Source organism: Biomphalaria glabrata, chromosome 17 (genome assembly GCF_947242115.1).
Source record: "Biomphalaria glabrata chromosome 17, xgBioGlab47.1, whole genome shotgun sequence".
Taxonomy (NCBI): Eukaryota; Metazoa; Mollusca; class Gastropoda; family Planorbidae; genus Biomphalaria; species Biomphalaria glabrata.
Genome location: NC_074727.1, coordinates 3047693 through 3069170, shown reverse-complemented (window position 1 = coordinate 3069170; position 21478 = coordinate 3047693). Strand labels below are relative to the sequence as shown.

The window sequence follows — 21478 nt, the reverse complement described above, 5'->3', positions numbered from 1 at the left end:
TAAAGATTTTCTGATAGGGAGAGAACAAACTGTAATAATAAATGGCTCTAAATCAACACCGATAACAGTAAACTCAGGTGTACCTCAAGGAACAGTCTTGGGTCCACTACTATTTTTAATTTACATAAATGATTTACCAAATTGCATTACCTCAGGAACAAAATTTAGATTATTTGCAGACGATTGCATTATATATAGAACAATAAAAACAACACAAGACAAAGATATTTTACAAAGAGAATTAGATGAATTACAGAAATGGGAATTAAATTGGAGCATGTCTTTCCACCCAGAAAAATGTCAGTTATTAAGAGTAACAAAAAACTAAAACAAATTAATTCCACTTATCTTATTCATGGCAAACCAGAAACACAGACTTAAAACGCAAAATACCTAGGTGTTATAATAAATGAAAAACTATCATGGAATCCACATATTGATGAAACTACAAAAAAATCAGACAAAGCATAGGATTTCTTAAAAGAAATTTCTATAAATCAAATAAGAACATAAAACTAAAATGTTATTTAACCTTGGTTAGGACGATAATAGAATATGCATCCTCCGTTTGGGACCCCTCAAGAAAACATTAAGAAACTGGAACAGACACAAAATAGAGCAATGAGATTAATAACAAACGAATATTCACATTTGACTAGAGTAACACCTTAAGTAAAATTACTAAATTTAGAAAGCCTTCAGGACAGAAGGCTCAAAAGTAAAGTAGCAATCATACATAAAACACTGAACCATAATCTTCAAATACAAAGACACAAAGATAAAGGCACATTCCTCGTCCCATATGCTAGGACAAATTTGTACAAATACTCCTTCTTCCCTAGTGCTATTAGAGCATGGAATGGGTTGCTTGAGCTAGCCAGGAAAACCAGTGACTTGGCAGAATTTATGTCATTGGTTAATATGCATGACTAAATGCATGACGCATAGGACATAATCATCTTCTTTTTTGAAGTAACGTCTGTATTATATAAGATAAGATAAGATAATAGAATATGCATCCTCCGTTTGGGACCTCTCAACTCAAGAAAACATTAAGAAAATGGAACAGACACAAAATAGAGCAGTGAGATTAATAACAAACGAATATTCACATTTGACTAGAGTAACACCTTTAGTAAAATCACTAAATTTAGAAAGCCTTCAGGACAGAAGACTCAAAAGTAAAGTAGCAATTATACATAAAACACTGAACCATAATCTTCAAATACAAAAACACAATTTAATAAAATACTCTGAAAGACACAAAGATAAACTTACACTTCACGTCCCATATGCTAGGACAAATTTGTAAAAATACTCCTTCTTCCCTAGTGCTATAAGAGCATGGAATGGGTTGCCTGAGCTAGCCAGTTAAACCAGTGACTTGGCAGAATTTAAGTCATTGGTTAATATGCATGACTAAATGCATGACGCGTAGGACGTAATCATCTTCTTTTTGAAGTAACGTCTGATAAGCTCAATGTTTGTAAGTAGCAACCATAAACCTAAACGAGCCCAAATTTCTAGTCGGTTTCTTGTATTTGCGATGAGCTTCATGACGGCCATGAATCCAAGTTGTACTAAAATAGGAAGACGGGGAAGCACTCCACAATTTCTGTACCCATAATATATGATATAATATTAGAATCTGTTTTAGTAATCAGAATTTGTGGTATTCTTGTTAAAACATTGGTTTAAGTTCCTAGATACTTGTTTGTGGATATTTCAATAAGCTGCTCCTGTATTAAAATGGCTTCATCTGTGATTAGGATCTGAATTTTTTTCACGCTTAAAAGGTTTCAATATCCAGACGGCAAGACCGCAGCCAGGATTTTTTTCGGGGAGTGGGAATTTGGGGGGGATTTCCCGCCATATATATATATATAAGTAATTGCAAAAATTAAAGTACAACTTCTTTTCTGGGAACAAACGATGGGGGCAACAAATTGAAAAAAAAAAAGAAAAATGGGTTCACAATTTATTTTTAGGAAATGTTTTTCCCGATTTTGTAAGTTTTGATTTCAATAACCTGAAACATTATTTGTATTTGGGCTCAACCCTGTGTCCATTAAACATTAAAATCATGTCGTTTAAGGGCTACGAGGATTTCAAAAGGTACTGTGCTCTTACAAACATTCGTCTCAGACTTCTGTGCCACTGTGGATGACATTTACTGTAAATAGTGGTACCTGCGCACGCCCATTGGGTTGTTCTGTATTTCTTTCATGTCAAGTGGTAGATCTAGGGAATCTAGTGTTGTTTACATTTATGATATTTTATGGCCTCATTGATTTCATAGCAGTTTGAATATGAAAATAGTCTAGATCTAGACATCTTTAAATAATAAAATGTATGTTACAATAATTGTTTAATTGATTTGATTATTTAGTAGCTCTACTAGATCTAAGCTCGTACCAGATCTAGATGTACATCTTATCATAGTAAGACGTTGCCATTATTGTCATGTATAAGACCATAACCACGTGACTTACTTTAAAGTAGGTCAAAAATAAGTGAACATCCCCATTATCACATAAAATAGCACAAGCTAGAGGCGATTCCATATTTTTTTTCTTACAAACTTTAAATCAACTCCCTCCATCTGTCTCTTTGTGTCTGGGTGGAATCTTTTAGACGTTAATTCTCCCACTCTTTGCATAATTATTTATTGTCGCTGACAACATTTTTTTTAATAGCTTTTATAAAGCGCTACTTTCATGCTTATAATGCAGTAAAGATAAACATAGAGTTAAAGCTAGGTGCTGAAACAAATGTGATACATGCATATATTAAACATAAATGAATAACAGCACCATGGTCCAAGTTTTTAAGAGAGAAAGTAGTGAATTAAAATGCTACGAAAATAAGGGCATGCGCCGACCGAGGCTCGAACCTGTGACTCCGGATTCGGCACCGGTGGTAGCCAGGATTTTGTTTCGGGGAGTGGGGATTGGGGGGGGGGATTTCCCCGCCATAAATATATATATATTTATATATATAATGTAATTGCAAAAATAAAAGTATAACTTCTTTACCGGGAACAAACGATCGGGGCAACAAATTGAAAAAAAAAAGAAAAGTGATATCACAATTTCAATCACTGATTGGCATGGGAGGGGGTATCTGGGAGAAGGTTTTCCGTGCTGCCTTTAGGCGCTCAGTAAACACAACTCTGCACGAGTGGGGTATGGAACCTTGATCCATTTTCATTTGTAACCAAACCAAGCCAAGTTCAGGCGTACTTAGCCTCTCGACCACACGTGAATCGATCAGAAAATTAACCAATGGGGTTTGTTGCTGAACATCAAAATTATATATGTGTCAGACGCGAATAGCCCAATTTTCAGTAAAAGAAATTACAAAAAGTCATTTCTCTATAGAAGAAGTTACGAAGGCTATATAAAATACAACCACAGACCTATATATACTACAATAAATATAGGTTTTTGATTGCTAGTTACGATTTATTTAGGTAGGTGCTGTTTTACTATTACATACCAAGTATTAGAGTTTAGAAAAACCCAGGTTTGTTTCTTGAGCAACGCTATTAGCTAACACCTCATATCATCTATCCATTAGTATATTTAGATCTATAATTCTAGTCTAGATCTATATATAAAAATCGAATAGATCTAGTAATAGTATAGATTCTATCTTGAGACTAGATTGCCGAGTCTAGCCTATGCTATGCCTATAGTCAGTTTTTATAAGAAAAAAGTCTAGATATTAATAAAGACTAAAGTTTTTTAATTATGAGATTATTAGAATTTTTAATTAGATATAAAGATAGACATAAGACATAGATCTAATAATACTGTAATACGTTTACTATACTCTATACTTAATCTACTAAACTAGAGATCTATAGATCTATCTATAATATAGTCAATCTAGATCTATACAATATTCATTATAATACTTCTACTTATAATGACTTATTTAAAAAGTTAGTACTTAGACTTAGATCGATTTTAGTTTATTAATAGATTTACTTTTCAATGCCTAGACCTAAGAATAAAATTACGAATGATGTCTATAATGACTGATTATTTTTTTTATAATAATAGGCCTATTTTTTAAGTAGCCTACAAAGTTGTATGGAAGAGGCAATATATTAGTTGTTTGAAGATTGTAACTTCTTAGATTCAAGCTAAAAATATCGAAACCTACATTTTTACTCTCATTTCTAAATAGTCAGAAGAGATGGACTGGCTCATAGTGTAGCTTGTGTACATCTGCAAAAACACAAACTCAGTTAGACTTTCAAAACTATTAAAAGAAAAACTTAGTGATTATTTTTACTGTATAATTCTATTATTATTCCTTTTTAGAATTAGGATATAAACAAAAATTTGTTATATGACTATATCTAACAGAAAAAAAAAATTAAACTTACATCTATTTATGCGGTTATTTATAGTTACCTAGTAATATAAAATATATTGAACTAACACGTACATTCATCATAATGCAGCCATGCGATTTTTCGTTTATAAACATAGCATTATTTAGGACCAAAATTTTACAAAGGCTGCTTGGAGAAGTCAGGTATACCCATTAGGAGAAAAACGACCCCTTTACTCAAGAAAAATTTAAGAAACTAGAACAGACACAAAATAAACAGTGACATTCATAACAAAATAATATTCACATTGATTAGAGTAACACCCTTTTAAGTAATCATTTAAAGTTTAAAATCATTACAATTTTTTTCAACAATTACTTTGTGTATTAAATTGTGTATAGGAAAATGCCGGGTACATGAAATAAGCTAGTCCTGAAAAAACAACACAGATCTTGGGTAAAATACTCATAAAATAAATAAATAAAAAAGCGACTTTAGCCCAATATCAAAGAAACGAAACGGACTAGTCCAACAAACCCCATTAGTTATTCAATAATTATTTGTAATAAATAAATTTTGTTTTAAAAAGATAATGTGTTAAGTTAAGAGGAGATAGGCCTTGTGTAGAGAATTAGGTCGTTTGCTCAACATTTTAAGCTAACAAAAGACTAGAAAATATATTTTTATAAGTATGAAATGGCTCAGTGGCTAAACATGTCGGTCTTCCATCATGAAGGCTCGAGTTCTAATTCAGACTTAACAACTTAAAAAAAAAAAGTTTTTGAAAAGGTAGGACGGAAACCTTCTCCTAAATACCCCTCCCCCTCAACTGGTCAACAAAAGTGATTGGACCATGGCGCACTGAGCATGCTATAAGCAGTGTCCAGGGGGATGATCGCAGGCTACTTGCAAACCGGTTCCGTAAGGTTGCTTTTGCCAGAAGTGGTAATGGATATAAGCACTCCACTACCTATACAATTCTTCCAATGACAGGCCTCTGAAATAGCCTCTGACAACCAGTCCAACTCCTGGCCTTCACGCGTGGATGTGTAGAGAAAGAGGGACAGCTGCGCGGAGAAGGAGAAACTGCTGCATGAAGAAGGAGGAACTGCTGCATCAAGATGGAGGAACTGCTGCACGAAGAAGGAGGAACTGCTGCTAGGAGAAGAAGGAACTGCTGCTAGGAGAAGAAGGAACTGCTGCATGAAGAAGGAGGAACTGCTGCATGAAGAAGGAGGAACTGCTGCACGAAGAAGGAGGAACTGCTGCTAGGAGAAGGAGGAACTGCTGCATGAAGGAGGAACTGCTGCATGAAGAAGGCGGAACTGCTGCACGAAGAAGGAGGAACTGCTGCATGAAGAAGGAGGAACTGCTGCATGAAGAAGGAGGAACTGCTGCACGAAGAAGGAGGAACTGCTGCTAGGAGAAGGAGGAACTGCTGCATGAAGAAGGAGGAACTGCTGCATGAAGAAGGCGGAACTGCTGCATGAAGAAGGAGGAACTGCTGCATGAAGAAGGAGGAACTGCTGCATGAAGAAGGAGGAACTGCTGCGTGAAGAAGGAGGAACTGTTGCTAGGAGAAGGAGGAACTGCTGCATGGAGAAGGAGGAACTGCTGTTAGGAGAAGGAGGAACTGCTGTTAGGAGAAGGAGGAACTGCTGCATGGAGAAGGAGGAACTGCTGTTAGGAGAAGGAGGAACTGCTGCTAGGAGAAGGAGGAACTGCTGCATGAAGAAGGAGGGACTGCTGTTAGGAGAAGGAACTGCTGCATGAAAAAGGGTGAACAGCTGCTAGGAGAAGGAGAAATTGCTGCGTGAAGAAGGAGGAACTGCTTTCTCTCTATATTTTCTAACACGCGGTGGCTGAGTGGTAAAGCGCTTGGCTTCCAAACCGGGGAACAAGGGTTCGAATCCTGGGGAATACTGGGATATTTAATTTCGGGATCCTTATGCGCCCCTGAGTCCACCCAGCTCTAATGGTTATCTGACATTAGTTGGGAAAAAGTAAATGCGGTGGGTCGTTGTGCTGGCCACATGACACTCTAGTTAACCGTAGGCCACAGAAACAGATGACCTTTACATCTTCTGCCATATAGGCCACAAGGTCTGAAAGGGGAATCTTACTTTTTTTTTTTTACACATTTTATATTCCCCCCCCCCCCCGCTTATTTGTTTTATATGTTCCGGATGTTTAACATGTTTCGGAGTTGAGGATAATCTACTTCCTAGTCCAAACCTCCCGCAGGACGACGGGAGATGGCAGCGGGCAGTTTATGAACCCGGGACCATTGAGACAACCTAAGGATGGTCCAGCGCGTATACCACACGACCACGCAGCCATGAAGACTTTCAGTTTATGATTTTATTCTCAATTTACTTTATATGTGTGTCTTTTGTTTTTCAGATATGATTCAAAACTAGTTCTGTATCTTCAGAAGAAAAGTGAAATCAAAGAACAGAAACCGGAAATAAGAAAGAAAATACCCAATAAAATCAAAAGTAAAATTGAGAAAGGCGTGATGCATAGCTGGAGTCACGTTTTTGCCAGGGATAAATTTTGTGACTTTACTATTTTTATAGGAGATGTTGAGTTTCCATGCCACAGATTTGTCATCAATGCGTGTTCAAAATTTTTTGAGGCTCTTTTAAGATCGGACATAAAAGAAATTATTAAAGTATCAACAACTGTACATGGAATTTCCGAAGATATTTTTAGACTAGTTCTTGGTGTTATGTACGGAGATTCCAGTGCTTTGACTGCAGAATCTATGACTGGTGTCTGGAAAGCAGCGCATAAACTCCAGATAGACTTTTTGATGTCTGCTTGTGAAGACTTTATTCTAGAAAACATGAATATTAAAGACTGTTTTTCAATTTACGCTGATGCACATTTACTCCAGTCGCAAAAAGTTTTAAAATCGGTCTTAAATTTTATGACCGAAAATTTCGCTTCCGTCGCCAAGTCTGAGAATTTCGGGGAACTTCTCTATGAAGATTTTGTGAACATTTTGCTCATGAAAAATGTATCAGTCAGTGTAGATTTTCAAATCGAGTCTATTTTGAAGTGGTGCGTTCCTAGCAAGAGTGACGACACGCAAGGTAGCGAATGCAGGGTCTCCAAACTAAGTAATTTATTGCAAGTTATACAAATGTCTAAAATGTCAAAGAAATGCCTTGCTAGTTTATTAACCAACAAATTAGTTCAAGAAGATACAGCAGCAGTTGCACTGGTGAACGCGCAAGCAGCAAAAAAGGTGTTAGAGTGTGACTATGACAGCCATAGGCGTAGCCAGGATTTTTTTTCGGAGGGGTTTGGGGAGGATATTGATATTTCCCCCCTCCTGTCCCCCTCCCCCCACCCCCCGAAAAGAAAACAAAAATAAAAAAAGAGCATTAACAACACGTATGTGTGTGTACATGATCTTTATCACATTCTGACCCTTCATTCTTTAGAAAGATGTTTATTATGCCCTACAGTGTTTCTTCCTGAAGTTAGTAGAAAAATTGTTTAAACTCCCCGCCATTGACAGCAATGGGATCTGGGGGAGCGTTTGGTGCTGCCCCAGCGCTATTCTCACTGCCTTACTGGCACTAAGTTGTACTAGGATGTCATCGCAACCCTTAAGTATGCGTAGTTCATTTTGTCGGAGAACATGTCGCAAACCTCATGCGACGCTCTGTCACAACCTTACTAAGGGGTCGACTCCCAATTCGGCATAGGATTTCCTTGATTTAGACCCGATCTCTATAAATGACTCCTAAAATCTATCTTAGCCATCTTTGTTGAGCCACATTTAGTTTTTTCAATTTCGACAGATGACTTTTCAAAGCACTTTATTTATGGAGCCCCGCCACTGGTAGAAATGTTTAACCTCTCTTGAATACGCTCTTGGAATTAGGTGACTGTAGTTTGTTTTAGATTTTATATTGAAAAGAGAAGTTTTATCGTCAAAATCATCTGTTGTGGATTTTAAACTAAAAAATCTCTTTTTTTTTTAATTCAAAACCCTACTTAGCTACGGTCATAGTATTTGGTAACTGTAGTTTGCTTTAGAATTTTTGTTTAACTCAAAACCATCTGGAGGGGTTTTAAACTTTTAAGAAAAGCAAACTGTAGGATAGGGGTTTAAACTCAAAACCCCAAAATAGCTTGGCTTGGCTACGCTCAAATAATTTTTGTGTGTAATTTGCTTTTTTTATATTAAAGAGGTATTTTTTTTAGCATCGAACCCCGCTAAAGGGGGTTTAAACTCAAAACCCCTTTTGGCAACTCTCATAGCATTTTGAGTGCCTTTTTTATATTGAATAGTTATTTTTTTTAGCTTCCAACTCCACTGGAGGAGAGTTTAAACTCAAAACCCCTTTGACTACATTCATAGAATTTTGAGTGTATAATTACCTTCGTTTTTAATATTAAAGAAGTATTTTTTACCTTCAAACCCCGCTAAAGGGGTTTAAACTCAAAACTGAGTCGAAACCCATTTACCTACGCTCATAACATTTTGAGTGCGTAATTGAATTTTTTTTTTATATTGAAGAGGTATTTTTTTTTAGCTTCAAACCCTACTGAAGAGGGGGGGGGGGTTTCAACTCAATACCCTTAGGCTACGCTCATAGAATTTTGAGTGTGTAATTTGTTTTTTTTTATATTGAATTGGGGGTTATAAAATCAAAATCTTCCCTAACTGTGCTCTTGGAATTTGGGGATAGTCCTTTCCTTTTTTTTTTTTTTTTTTTTTTTTTTTTTTTGTTATTAGAAGAGAGGGATTTAACTGCAAAAAAACCCCTGATAAGCTAAAAACCCGCTGGTAGGGAGTTTTAAACTCAAAACCCCCTGGTAGGGGATTTTAAACTAAAAACCCCCTGATAGGGGTTTTAAACTCAAACCCCCCCGGTAGGGGATTTTAAACTCAAAACCTCTTGGCTGCGCTGGGGCAAGTGATGGTATTGTATTAAAATGTCACCCAAAATAACAAAATCAAAGCAAAAAATCAATTACTGAATTCCGATCCCCCTTCGGAAAGGGGGGGGGGGGAATTTCATTTCGCCCATGATGACAGCACTATGAAGCACAACACAGTACATAAAAAAAAGTGCACTACTAAAAATAAGTTACTCCTTTATACATCTGATGATTCGTCGTGACTCTTTGTAAGAGCGATTACTTTGTTCTTGATAAACATGATAGATAAAAAAAAAAAAAAAGTTCCCACCTCCCAGAGAAAAAATCCTAGTTAAGCACACGCATACAATTATAATGATAGGACCATTGACCTAAATATGCTATACTATTATGTCTATGGATACGACAATAGATCCAGAAAATGGTGCGCAAAATGTATTTATGTATTTAACTTATTGATGAGTTCATGCGGGAATACCCGCTGACGGATGTGTGTTAATAATTATAAAGATTGTCTAGACCTCAAGCCAAATTTGAATTATTATTTAAATCATATTTAAAAAAATTTTAATAGTGAATTATGAGAATGCATTGAATGGAGCAAAAACAATACAACATTAGAGCATGGAATGGGTTGCCAGAGCTAGCCAGGAAAACCAGTGACTTGGCAGAATTTATGTCATTGGTTAATATGCATGACTAAATGCATGACGCGTAGGACGTAATCATCATCTTTTTTGAAGTAACGCCTGTTTTATATAAGATAAGATAAGATAACATTGTCTATTTTTAAAATAAAATTACTATGTTCAACTTTTGAATTTGGCAAATGCATTATTGGAGTATATAACAATCTATTCTATTCTATAGCATTACTCAAGGAACCATTTCATAGTTCCGTTGCTTATATAACTATTTATTAGCCTACACACCTCACACCCCACTAAAATAGACTATTTTAGACAAGAAAATATTCTTTACATTTTTATTACTGTAAAATTTAAAGCAGAAACACATTTGACTTAGAAACAAATTTATTAATGAATTTACAGAAGAACACCAGAACGACAAAGATTAGATTTACAAAGTCAATGTAGAGCCTCTCTGGCGGAAGCGATTCCATCATTTGTCAAGAGGCGCTGTGTTATACCACTCTCTTTATGCTTCCACCACAATGTCAACTCGAGGGTAGATGCTGCCAAATGTACCTATTTGTGATGAAACAAAAGCAAAATATTTTCTTTTAATAAAATGGGTTGCCAGGTAGACTACGTTTTACGTTAGTGTTTTGGCACGATTAGAAATTAATTATTTGTTTCGGAAATGGGGGAATTTTTTACTTAGAGACAATGACGTAATTAGTAAAAACAAGGATAAGGTTTTAGGGACAGAACGAAATATCAGCCAACGTAAACAGACTACATCCAGGAGGCATTAGAGATAGGGGGAAGCCTATTATAAACGCATAGAGTTAGTTGACATTCGACGGTGCCCTTCATTGCTATTAAATTTGTTCGACATTCCGTATCAGCTTCGACTAACTTATACTGATAATGTTCGGCCTTTCGCCGGTGTTATTAGATTTCGTTTGGTGGTACCTCTGTTTGGTTTACTTGCATTAGACACCGCGGAAGCGCCTAACACAAGAGATATTCTTTTGTTACAGCGTCGGATTAGCTATTGTTCTCTTATGTTTATAATTAAATACATTCGTCCTTGTTTATCACAACCAATTTCCAAAAAGGATAAGTAAAGCAGTCTTAGTCTAATGCCATCGCAATGTAGGCCTAGATGTCACGGGGTGTGCGCCTCTGGGTCGCAAGAAAAGTGTAAACATTGCGATTAATTATACATTGGCTTCTCGTAGCTTCGAGTTTCTACATAGAATACTAAATTAGCCCTTTGTAGTTAAGTTAATTAGAAATGAAAAACGTTATTTCATTTCCGCTGCTAGAAGTTTCGGTTTCAATAGGGGAGACAAGCTTATATTTAGGTCAATTCAGTTCTTATGTTTCAAGCTTTTTTTTAAAGTCTATTCTTTTGTGCATCTGTTATTGAATTTGAATTATAAAGTGTATAAATGCTTGATATATATTTTTTGTTCAATATTTTCTTGATTTCTACTTGAATTATTAAAATATTTTTATTTCGTAAAGAGACATTCTGTTATTTTATTTACTTACACAAGGATTATCGGCATACAACTAGATAATGAATCATCAGATAGTAACATCGTCTGTCGCTATATTGTAGTAATTTCTCCAACTTTATTGTAACAATAGAGTCATAAACCTTTAGATCTGTAAGACTCTAAATCTAAGATAAAACTCAGGTTCGGCCTTCTCCGACTTTACCGAATGCTCCAAACTTAGCCCTGCGCCTGGCAGGGGCCCCTCAAATTACATTTAGCATATCACTATCAGTCATGGCTCCTGTCACTGACTTTTAAAGATGTAGGACTTCTAGGGTTAACATATTCAGTGTATCGTACGATTCACGTAGCTTTAATTAACCCATTGGCGCCTATTGAGTTTGAGTTGCTTCCTATGTAAGCTGTGTAATAAATGTTGATATAATGATCTAATTAATAGTAATTAATAGTAATAGTTGTTACTGTAAAAAAAAAAATAGAAGAGGGGCCTTACAATTAACCATTGGGCCCCGCAATTTGTAAGGCCGGTCCTGGTAGAACTAATCTCAGGTCAGGTAGGTAGCCTATCTTTTAGATCTCCATGGACAAACTCAAGAGTCCCATGTCCTGGATTACATTCTCAGCTTAAAGGGCCCTTAGAATTTAGAGCATGATTCCTTTGCATTTTTGTGCCCAGGGCATTAAGGGACTAGCATTGTCCTAAAGTAAAACCAAAATCACGGACGCCATTTTAAAAGATTGCCAACTAATTTTGTTTGACCTACAAGAAAAAAAGCTAGACACTTGTTTCTACAGCGCTGAAAAGTGCACAGAAATTATTATATGGTTAATTGAAATACTTAGTCAATACTTCTGTATTTTTTACACCGGAAGCACCAAAATAAAAACGTGCTTCTTATGGATTTGCCTTTATGTATGGAAATCTCCAATTTTTTAGCATGCGTTGAATGTACCCATTGTACCGTATGAAAAAGTAGTGGAAAGACATATTTTATTTCATCAAATTAATTCAATTATGTATCTTTAAAAGTAAAAGGAACGAACAAAGAGTGTTATAACATTATATTTAAACTTACAGTAAACATTGTGCCAATCGAGTCCCAGCACTGTAGTATGGGTCGAGGTAGCAGTCCGCTTCTGTTAAAGGTAGCTTCATGGATGTTGTGGTTGGTTGAGTTGTTGTTGATGTTGTTGTTGTAGGTTTAGTAGTAGTTGATGTAGTGGTAGTTGATGTTGTTGATGATGTTGTTGTAGGTTTAGTAGTAGTTGATGTAGTGGTAGTTGATGTCGTTGTAGGCTTAGTAGTGGTTGATGTAGTGGTGGTTGATGTTGTTGATGATGTTGTTGTAGGTTTAGTAGTAGTTGATGTAGTGGTAGTCGATGTCGTTGTAGGTTTAGTAGTCGTTGATGTAGTGGTGGTTGATGTTGTTGATGATGTTGTTGTAGGTTTAGTAGTAGTTGATGTAGTGGTAGTCGATGTCGTTGTAGGTTTAGTAGTCGTTGATGTAGTGGTGGTTGATGTTGTTGATGATGTTGTTGTAGGTTTAGTAGTGGTTGATGTAGTGGTAGTCGATGTCGTTGTAGGCTTAGTAGTGGTTGATGTTGTTGATGATGTTGTTGTAGGTTTAGTAGTAGTTGATGTAGTGGTAGTCGATGTCGTTGTAGGTTTAGTAGTGGTTGATGTAGTGGTAGTCGATGTCGTTGTAGGTTTAGTAGTGGTTGATGTAGTGGTAGTCGATGTTGTTGTAGGTTTAGTAGTCGTTGATGTAGTGGTAGTCGATGAAGTAGTAGTTGATGTTGTTGTTGTTGGTGTAGTAGTAGTTGTAGATACTGTTGTAGTAACTTGTTGAAATGGCACACAGAAACCTTGCAAACAAATCTAAATTTAAAGAACAACACAAACAACAGCGTTTAGAGTATAAGCAAACATTTCTCAAACCTTTACAGTGACACTCCCCCCCCCCTCAAACAATTCGTTCCGCCCCCCCCCCCCCCCCCACTCTCAGCCAGCTGTAATGGACCTCATTCACCAATCGTAAACAAACAACATTTAGTCACGTGATCTTATTGATAAAACAATGGGAAAAAAACTGTCACGTGACAACCATCATGAATTAAACATGAGATCGTAAATTATATAGAAGAGATAGAGCACCACGTGGCTAAATGTTGCTTGTTTACGATTGGTGAATGAGGTCCATTCAAACATGAATTTAAAAATTGTAATAGAAATACTTTTTTATTTGTCCATTGAAAAATAAATTGACAGCGTCGCCCCTCCCGCCGCCTGGACATCGTGTTCTTCTTTTCTGAAAAGAGCGACCCCCCCCCCCAAACAACCCCCCTCCCCGGGTCGAGAAAAGCTGGTATAAACGAATAAAATAGCTAGAAATTAATTGATCTTTCGTTTTCTTTCATCACTCACATTTTAATTGTAAATTATCAACTAAAATGAATAAAGTCATTAACAGCCTGTTTCAAACAACAGTGTTTAGACGAAACCTGTCACAACACAAGAAGCTCAAACTTTAAAGAAAAAGACATTGGCCTAAATAGACAAAAAGAAATGTGAAAAGCTTTTTTTTTCTTTTAAATCAAGCAGTACACATACACATTAGATTCAGTTCCTTTTTTTTTTATTTGCTGTAATTACTAGGAATTTTACTAGAAATATAACAATTATTATTATTACTATTTTATTACTATTATTATTACTATTTTATTACTATTATTATTACTATTTTATTACTATTATTATTACTATTTTATTACTATTTTATTACTTTTGTTATTACTATTTTATCACTTTTGTTATTACTCTTTTATTACTATTATTATTACTATGCTTACGCGGATTCGTTTTTAAACTACAGTACCGAGTGTCATGCTATTTGCTTACCATGTTGGTCCCACAAGAGGTATACGCCAATGGTCTCACTAAAGTTATGATGCCGTTACCAAGGGGCGAAAAACACCACATGCCGCTGCACAGTTTGGCTTGATCCGCCGCTGAGCCCTGGTACCAAAAGATACACATGTGATAATGTACTTGGTAATTGTTTCATTCGAGCTTTATTTACAGCAATAAAAAAATCTGGACATTACATTTACAACATTGTTAGTATCGCAATAGCTTTACAGGAAAGGCCTAGATAGTATCGAATTTGTAAATACTATATACTTAGATAGTATTGAACTCGGAAAAGTTATTAATTTAGTTAGTATCGAACTACGTTTATTTGTTTGGACAAGTCCTAAAACTTGTGTGATTAAGCACTGACTCATAACATACAAATACAATAACAAGATCTAATAAGATACCCAGAAAGACTCAAAAGACAAAAGGAGATTATTTGTTCCATATGCTAAAACGAATTCGTATAGTGCTCTTTCTTCTTTAGCGACTTTAAACAATGAAAGGATTGCCTGAATCAGCCAGGTAATGTAATCACCTAAGAGAATTTTACCTTAGCTGAATCTGCCAGGTAAAGCAATGACCTAGCAGAATTTACGATACTCAGATATTGAGTCCGGAGGAACTTTTTCAGTAACAGGAGAAGGGGCGAAGGCGCGTAAATGGGCGCCTAAACCAGTCCGCTTCAGACAGAAGGGGATCGTTAGCCATGGCTGGCTACCCACGTAGAAGAAGGAAAACTGAGAATTTCAACCTCTGCTGCTTTGCAGTCATACCCAATCATGGGAAAGGAGAAGAAAAATCAAGAGCCCGCGACCCTAAGTCAGTTTACAGCACTCAATGCTCACTCCTGGAAGAGCCTGCGGCGACTCTGACCCCAAACTGTATCGGCACTTGCCACTCCTTTTGGATACGCTAGTTGCGTGGAGAGGGGGAACTGATGTGTGGGCGACATCGTACAGACCACATCTAATGCTCAGGCATTCATCTCATTTCCATGAGATGATCTACAGTCGCTTCGCGACTACCATTACCATGAATATTCATGTGCTGTTACATTAGTATCGAAGTGTCCTAACCAAGAATCCCTACTTTTTCTACAACATGTGTTATAGAGCCAAGACGACCTACAGCATAATAGGAGCTCTGGGGATAGTTCAGAGCTAGGCGACACTGGTCATCTTTACTCAGGACTTCCCCTGCTCTTTGGCCTACTTGAGGTGCAGGCAGGACATCAACAGTGGACGTGTACTCAGGTCGAGTGCAGGTCTTTCTAATTATAAAAATAGATTAATAAATGCATTTTGGATTAATCTTTTGAATAATGAATTGCGCCAGCACACGCTAGACGTTTTTTGGTGTCTGTATTTTAAATAATGAAGAGTTGGCAATAGAGTCCAAAATACAATTCTGAATGAGGAAGGTTTCATTTTAATGTTTGCTAAAAAAAATGAACCTAGTGCGTTAAAAAAATATGATGTATAATGGACCTCATTCACCAATCGTAAACAGACAACATTTAGCCACGTGATAATATCGATAAAACAATTTTTTAAAAACGCATCACGTGACAGCCTTTAATGGATGACGTAATTTGTATAGAAGAGATAGAGAATCACGTGGCTAATTGTTGTTTGTTTATGATTGGTGAATGAGGTCCATTGTTTTGGAGATTTTTTTTATTTCTATCATCTACTTAAAATAGTCGGACAATATTTTTATGGAAAAAAATTATTTAACAAATTTTTAAATGAAGTCTATCGTCTGCTGAAATAACTCTTCCAACTCAAATTAAAAAAAAAATGTTTGACACTGAAGTTGGCATTAAAAACTTTACACAGTAAGTCTATGAAATTATTGACAACGTTAGGCAAAAGGCAGAGAGGCAGACTAAGAGGTATATGAAGGTTGTGGTGATACAAGTGCCTTTAAGTGTTTAATTGCAAAGAATTTAATGGTAATATAATGAACACAAGGCTAACATTTATACACCAGCAAATCCACTCGATGTTTTTCTTTCTCAATGTTGACAACACACACGTGACTACTCTCCAGTCCACCAACTGGCCAGGTACACTCTCTTGACCGTGTGTCACGGTTGGCTACACATGCCGTATAAAAACTGTGTCACAACAAAGGTGAAGAAACAATTATAAGACGACGTCTTTGATTCTTAAGATTATGGACGTACTCCTTCTTCCCTAGTGCCACCCATTAGAGAATGAAATGGGTTGCCTGAATCAGCCAGGAAAACCAACGACCTGACAGAGTTTAAGTCATTGATTAAGACCTGACAGAGTTTAAGTCATTGATTAAGACCTGACAGAGTTTAAGTCATTGATTAACATGCATGACTAGGTTGACTCAAGCAATGCGTTGGACGTAATGGACCTCATTCACCAATCGTAAACAAACAACATTTAGCCACGTGGGGCTCTTATCTCTTCTATATAATTTACGATCTCATGTTTAATTCATGATGGTTGTCACGTGACATTTTTTCCGTTGTTTTATCAATAAGATCACGTGACTAAAGGTTGTTTGTTTTAAGTTTGGTGAATGAGGTCCATTATCTTCTTTTTTTTGAAGTAACGTCTGTAATATTTAAGATAAGATAAGAGTTTGTTTTATAAGTCCGAAATGTCCTGCAGGATGTCAGGTGATGGCAGCGACCAGGGTTTGAAACCGGGATTGTTGAGATGACAGTCCAGAGTGCATTCAGGTAGCCACCCCGAATAGGCCGCCATCCTGTCAATGTGTTAATCAACCATATGCTAGGACAAATTTGCACAAATACTCCTTCTTCCCTAGCGCTATTAGAGCATGGAATGGGTTGCCTGAGCCAGCCAGGAAAACCAGTGACTTGGCGGAGTTTAGGTCATTGGTTAACATGCATGACTAAATGCATGACGCGTAGGACGTAATCATCTTCTTTTTTGAAGCAACGTCTGTATCATATAAGATAAGATAAGATTACTTATTACTTACCTAGAGTAACCAACCTGGAAATGGTCTTTAGTGACAAGTGACAACTAATTAAGATATAACTTACCTACAGTGACCACTCAGCACTGTAGGGTATAATGTTAAAACATAACTACCGACAGTCCGACACCAGTATCGACGGTAGTACTTTACAATAGAGATAATCAATATATTAAATTAATTAAAGTGACTACAAATTATGATATAGCTTAACTACATGGGGTCTCTTAACTTTAAGGACCTACAAACGTGTTAAATCTTCACCACAGTAACTACCAATCTAAATAGCCCATAGGTTATCTATAGTGACCATCACCCACAGCGTAGATGGCTGCCTGGTCGTGCGGTTTGTGCGCTGGACTGTCGTTCAGATTTACCGATGGTCCAGGGTTCAAACCTTGCCCGCTCCCATCCCCTGTCGTCCTGCGGGAGGTTTGGAGTAGGAAGTAATTATCTTCAACTCTGAAGGAGCATCCGAAACATGTCAAACAAACAGACAGATTAAATAATGATGGGGAAAATAGCGTACTAAGAAGGCTTTAACATGAAAGATACGCTATACACATGAACTTTTTAAAAAGTGATCTTCATATTCATAATGAAACAAATTTTAGGATTTAAAGGGAAAACAAAAAGTACAACTGACGATGTAAGGTAGGTCTTGAAGCTATTAATAGAACAGTTGGAGAACTTCCAAGGCTTCCCTTCATTTCCAAGCTCCACATTCACCGCCGATATAGCGGCCATGATGTACTGGTCCGTGTCGCTACATACACCTCCAGTTTGAGAATCGTGGTCTGACGAGATGCTGGGGGGAATGAAATAGAAGTCACGTGATTGCAACAGCTTTTCTAATATTTATAAGCTTTGTAAATGTCATATTTTTTTTTAAATCATGAGTACTGTATTTAAAATGTGAATCCAACAAACAAGAAAATGATTTCTCGTTTACAGTGTTCAAACCTTATAGTTATTATACTTTCTATCACAAGAAAGATGACGCTTACTATAAGCTATCCCGACAAGATCAACGTCTAATCTTTCGACTCAGGACTGGACACAACCGAATGCGACAACACATGTACCGGAAGCTCAAAATTGGAACCAGTGAAATCTGCCCATGTGGAGTGTCACCAGAGAATGCCGACCACGTCCTACATAACTGCTCTCTTTACCAAGAGGCCCGTATAAGACATTGGCCCCAAAACACCCCAATAGAAAGAAAACCATATGGAGAGCTCCCCGACTTGGAAACCACTGCGCAGTTCATCTCATGTATTGGTCTGGTCATCTGAACACTCCAACATAAAAATGAGAACAAAGAAGAAGAAGAAGAAGAAGCAATTATAATTTCTAACCAAAGAGTATAATAGATCCTTTCAAGACTTCCTGATCCACATGGCAGAAGATGATATAACTAATAAGGGTGTCATATGAACAACACGTCTCTTAACTCCTACCCACCCTCACCCCACACACGCGTAAATAAATTAAAAGCCACTGAAAGTGCATGGAGGCGAGGTGGCTGAGCGGTAAACGCTTGGCTACCGAACCGGGGGTTCGAATCCTGGTGAAGACTAGGATTTTTAACTTCAGGATCTTCAGGCGCCTCTGAGTCCACCCAGCTCTACTGACGTTAGTTGGGGAAAAGTAAAGGCGGATAGTCGTTGTGCTGACCATATGACACCCTCGTTAACTGTAGGCCACAGAATCAGATGACTTCATCATCTGCCCTATAGATCACAAGGTCTGAAAGGAGAACTTTACTTTTTTTTTTTTTTACAAAAAGTGCATGGACTTAGTGAAGCCATAAATTAATAATTTAACTCCCCCCCCCTCTCTCTCTCTCCAAAAGGATTTGCCTTCGAGACTCTCGGGTCAGCAACCAGGCGTTTGACCCCAAGGCCACCTCACTTTGCACATCTAGTAAAATGTGACAAATTTTTGGTACTAGCAATAGGTCAGATACATTTAATAGGACACCTATTTAGTGAATTCAACAAATACATTTACATAAACTTTCTTGTATTAGCACATTATTAAAACTAAGCAGATTTTGAGACTGACCTGTGACCCAGCTCATGGGCGGCAACTTGAGCCGTCAACCCACTAAAGTCGTTCTCTACGATAGAAACACCAAAAGATGTGCACGTTCTTGCAAGAAGGGCAATCCCTGACACGCCAATGACATCTCTCCTGCAAGGGAAACAACCAATGTAAGTTACTATCTTTTAGATACAGGGGTTCTCAGCATGTGGTTCGCGACCCCCTCGTGAACGACGATTTGCCAGGGGTAGCCTAAGGTCATCCAAAATATGGATTTTTATTTTTTGTCATTTAAGGATAAATAATGAAGATAAATCAATCAGAATGACTTCACAAAATTCTTTATGTGTCGCAACATAATTATTTTTGATAGTTTAAATTAATGTAAATTAATGCATAAAGGTAACGTGACGTCATCTCGGAGCCTTATGGGTGACGCCTTGACGTAATTGAAAAGCGATTTCGTTTTTAATAGACAATACTTAATCGTTGTGTAGTCCATGCAATTGAAGGTAGCATTTCATTATGGAACAAACAATTCACATAGATCTCGACCGAAAGAACTTAATGAAAACAAAATATAATGTCAATATTTTTGTTTAAAGGGAAACTCTGGTAGCTTACATCAATTGTGATATAATATGTGTTTTGATTTACAGATAATGAATATATTCTTTTTTTTTTAATTTGCAATAATAACTTAGTAATTGGTGTTTTTCCGACGTAATTTTCCTGCGCATCCAAAACAGTCAGACTTTCACCGGGTTTCTATGTGACGTCACAAAGGTGTTTTAATCTATTGACATTGTATAACAGGAGACCATACAGCAAAGTTTACATTCTCGTAAAAGAAATATATCAATAAATCCTAAGTGATAAACTAGTATATTTGATACTGATTTAATTTGAATATTTATTGTGTACGCTTTGAGTACAAAAAACATATAAACCCCACTCTGCCCTGGTCCACGTACACTTGGGTGTGACTTTGCCACGCCGCCCTTTATCTGGGCGTCTTAATAACTAAAGAAAACAACAACATGTTAAGAAACAACACTTTACCCTGTAAACAGCATGTAGTGGTCACTTAGAGGGATGTCCGCCTGAAGCTGAGCCCAGGAGGCTAGAACGCTCAGACCGGTACCAGCGTCAAACTGACCATTTGTTGTGATGTTGGCGATGAAGGTATCAGCAGCCGCAGTCTGTAAATAATCACTTTTGGCATATAATATTATAATGATGTTGGATATTTTGGAATTTTTTGGCACATCGGCACACTTTAGGCCATGTCGTGCCCATAATCCCTCAAGGGTTATGTAAGCGTGTAAATTGTAAGACATAGAAGCTTAAAACAGTAACACAAAAATTCGACGTAGTCCTGTGTGAAATAAAGATTAACATATGCTAACAATTATAAAAAGATGAACTAAAGTCTATATTAGCTGATTAATGTATGACAAACATAGGTCTTATTCATATATATTTAGTTATTTAAGAAACAGATTTGAATGTAGGTACATAGGTTTATACTTGTTAGATTAAGTTAAGCATTGAATTATCATAAATACTTTTGCACTATATATATATATATATATATATATTTATATATATATATATATATATATATATATATATATATATATATATATATATAGTTCGTCCATCGTGGTTCGGTGATGACCACTTTGTCATCCAGGGGGCTGAGGGCTTTGCACTGGGGTTTTATGCCTCCTCATGTGGCTGGTGAGACCTATGTGAGCCCGGAATGTTCGGCCGCACACTGGGCAGGTTATTCCAGCTGGAGCTAGTGTCGTTTGTCTTGCTTTTCTTTTGCACTATAAAATGAATGGTTGGTGAATTTTTCCCAAAGATATATGATATTATGTAGGCTAAAAAAAAATTAAACTGAGACTATTTTTTATAGGCGTAGGTCCAGTGCCGTATTTAGACTTGAAAAGGCCTTTAATTCTTTTTTCAGATATGAGGTCCTTTAAGCGCTCTTTATAATAAAGTTCAATGGTAAATATTTCTTGGTGGCCCTAACCTATAGCTTGTGTTGCCTATATGTAACTCCGGCTCTGCATAGGTCCATATATATCCTTGGTATGGCAAGAGGAGTATCATAATATTTAAA

At 36.8% G+C, this 21478-nt stretch overlaps 2 protein-coding genes across 6 annotated transcripts in view; one reads left to right on the top strand and one right to left on the bottom strand.

The window, feature by feature from the left end:
• The window catches only part of LOC129923645 (kelch-like protein 40), a 19469-nt gene extending 8067 nt beyond the window's left edge, over window positions 1-11402 (top strand). Inside the window, exons 2-3 of one of the 4 annotated variants that reach the window (XM_056015602.1) lie at window positions 6749-7443; window positions 10300-11402. In XM_056015602.1, coding sequence (XP_055871577.1) covers window positions 6749-7443; window positions 10300-10325 — 721 coding nt within the window. In that variant the 3' untranslated portion in view covers window positions 10326-11402. Of the gene's footprint in view, window positions 1-1900; window positions 2116-6748; window positions 9084-10299 lie in introns of those variants that run through there. The other 3 variants (XM_056015601.1, XM_056015600.1, XM_056015599.1) reach the window with 3 other exon arrangements.
• Window positions 10264-21478, bottom strand: part of LOC106055893 (mucin-21-like) — a 23716-nt gene continuing 12501 nt past the window's right edge. Inside the window, exons 8-14 of one of the 2 annotated variants that reach the window (XM_056015595.1) lie at window positions 20407-20546; window positions 19366-19494; window positions 17945-18106; window positions 15445-15586; window positions 14299-14415; window positions 12476-13278; window positions 10264-10455 (exon numbers count right to left, since the gene is read on the bottom strand). In XM_056015595.1, the coding sequence (XP_055871570.1) occupies window positions 10425-10455; window positions 12476-13278; window positions 14299-14415; window positions 15445-15586; window positions 17945-18106; window positions 19366-19494; window positions 20407-20546 (1524 nt within the window). In that variant the 3' untranslated portion in view covers window positions 10264-10424. The remainder of the gene's footprint in view (window positions 10456-12475; window positions 13279-14298; window positions 14416-15444; window positions 15587-17944; window positions 18107-19365; window positions 19495-20406; window positions 20547-21478) is intronic. The other variant, XM_056015596.1, reaches the window with a different exon arrangement.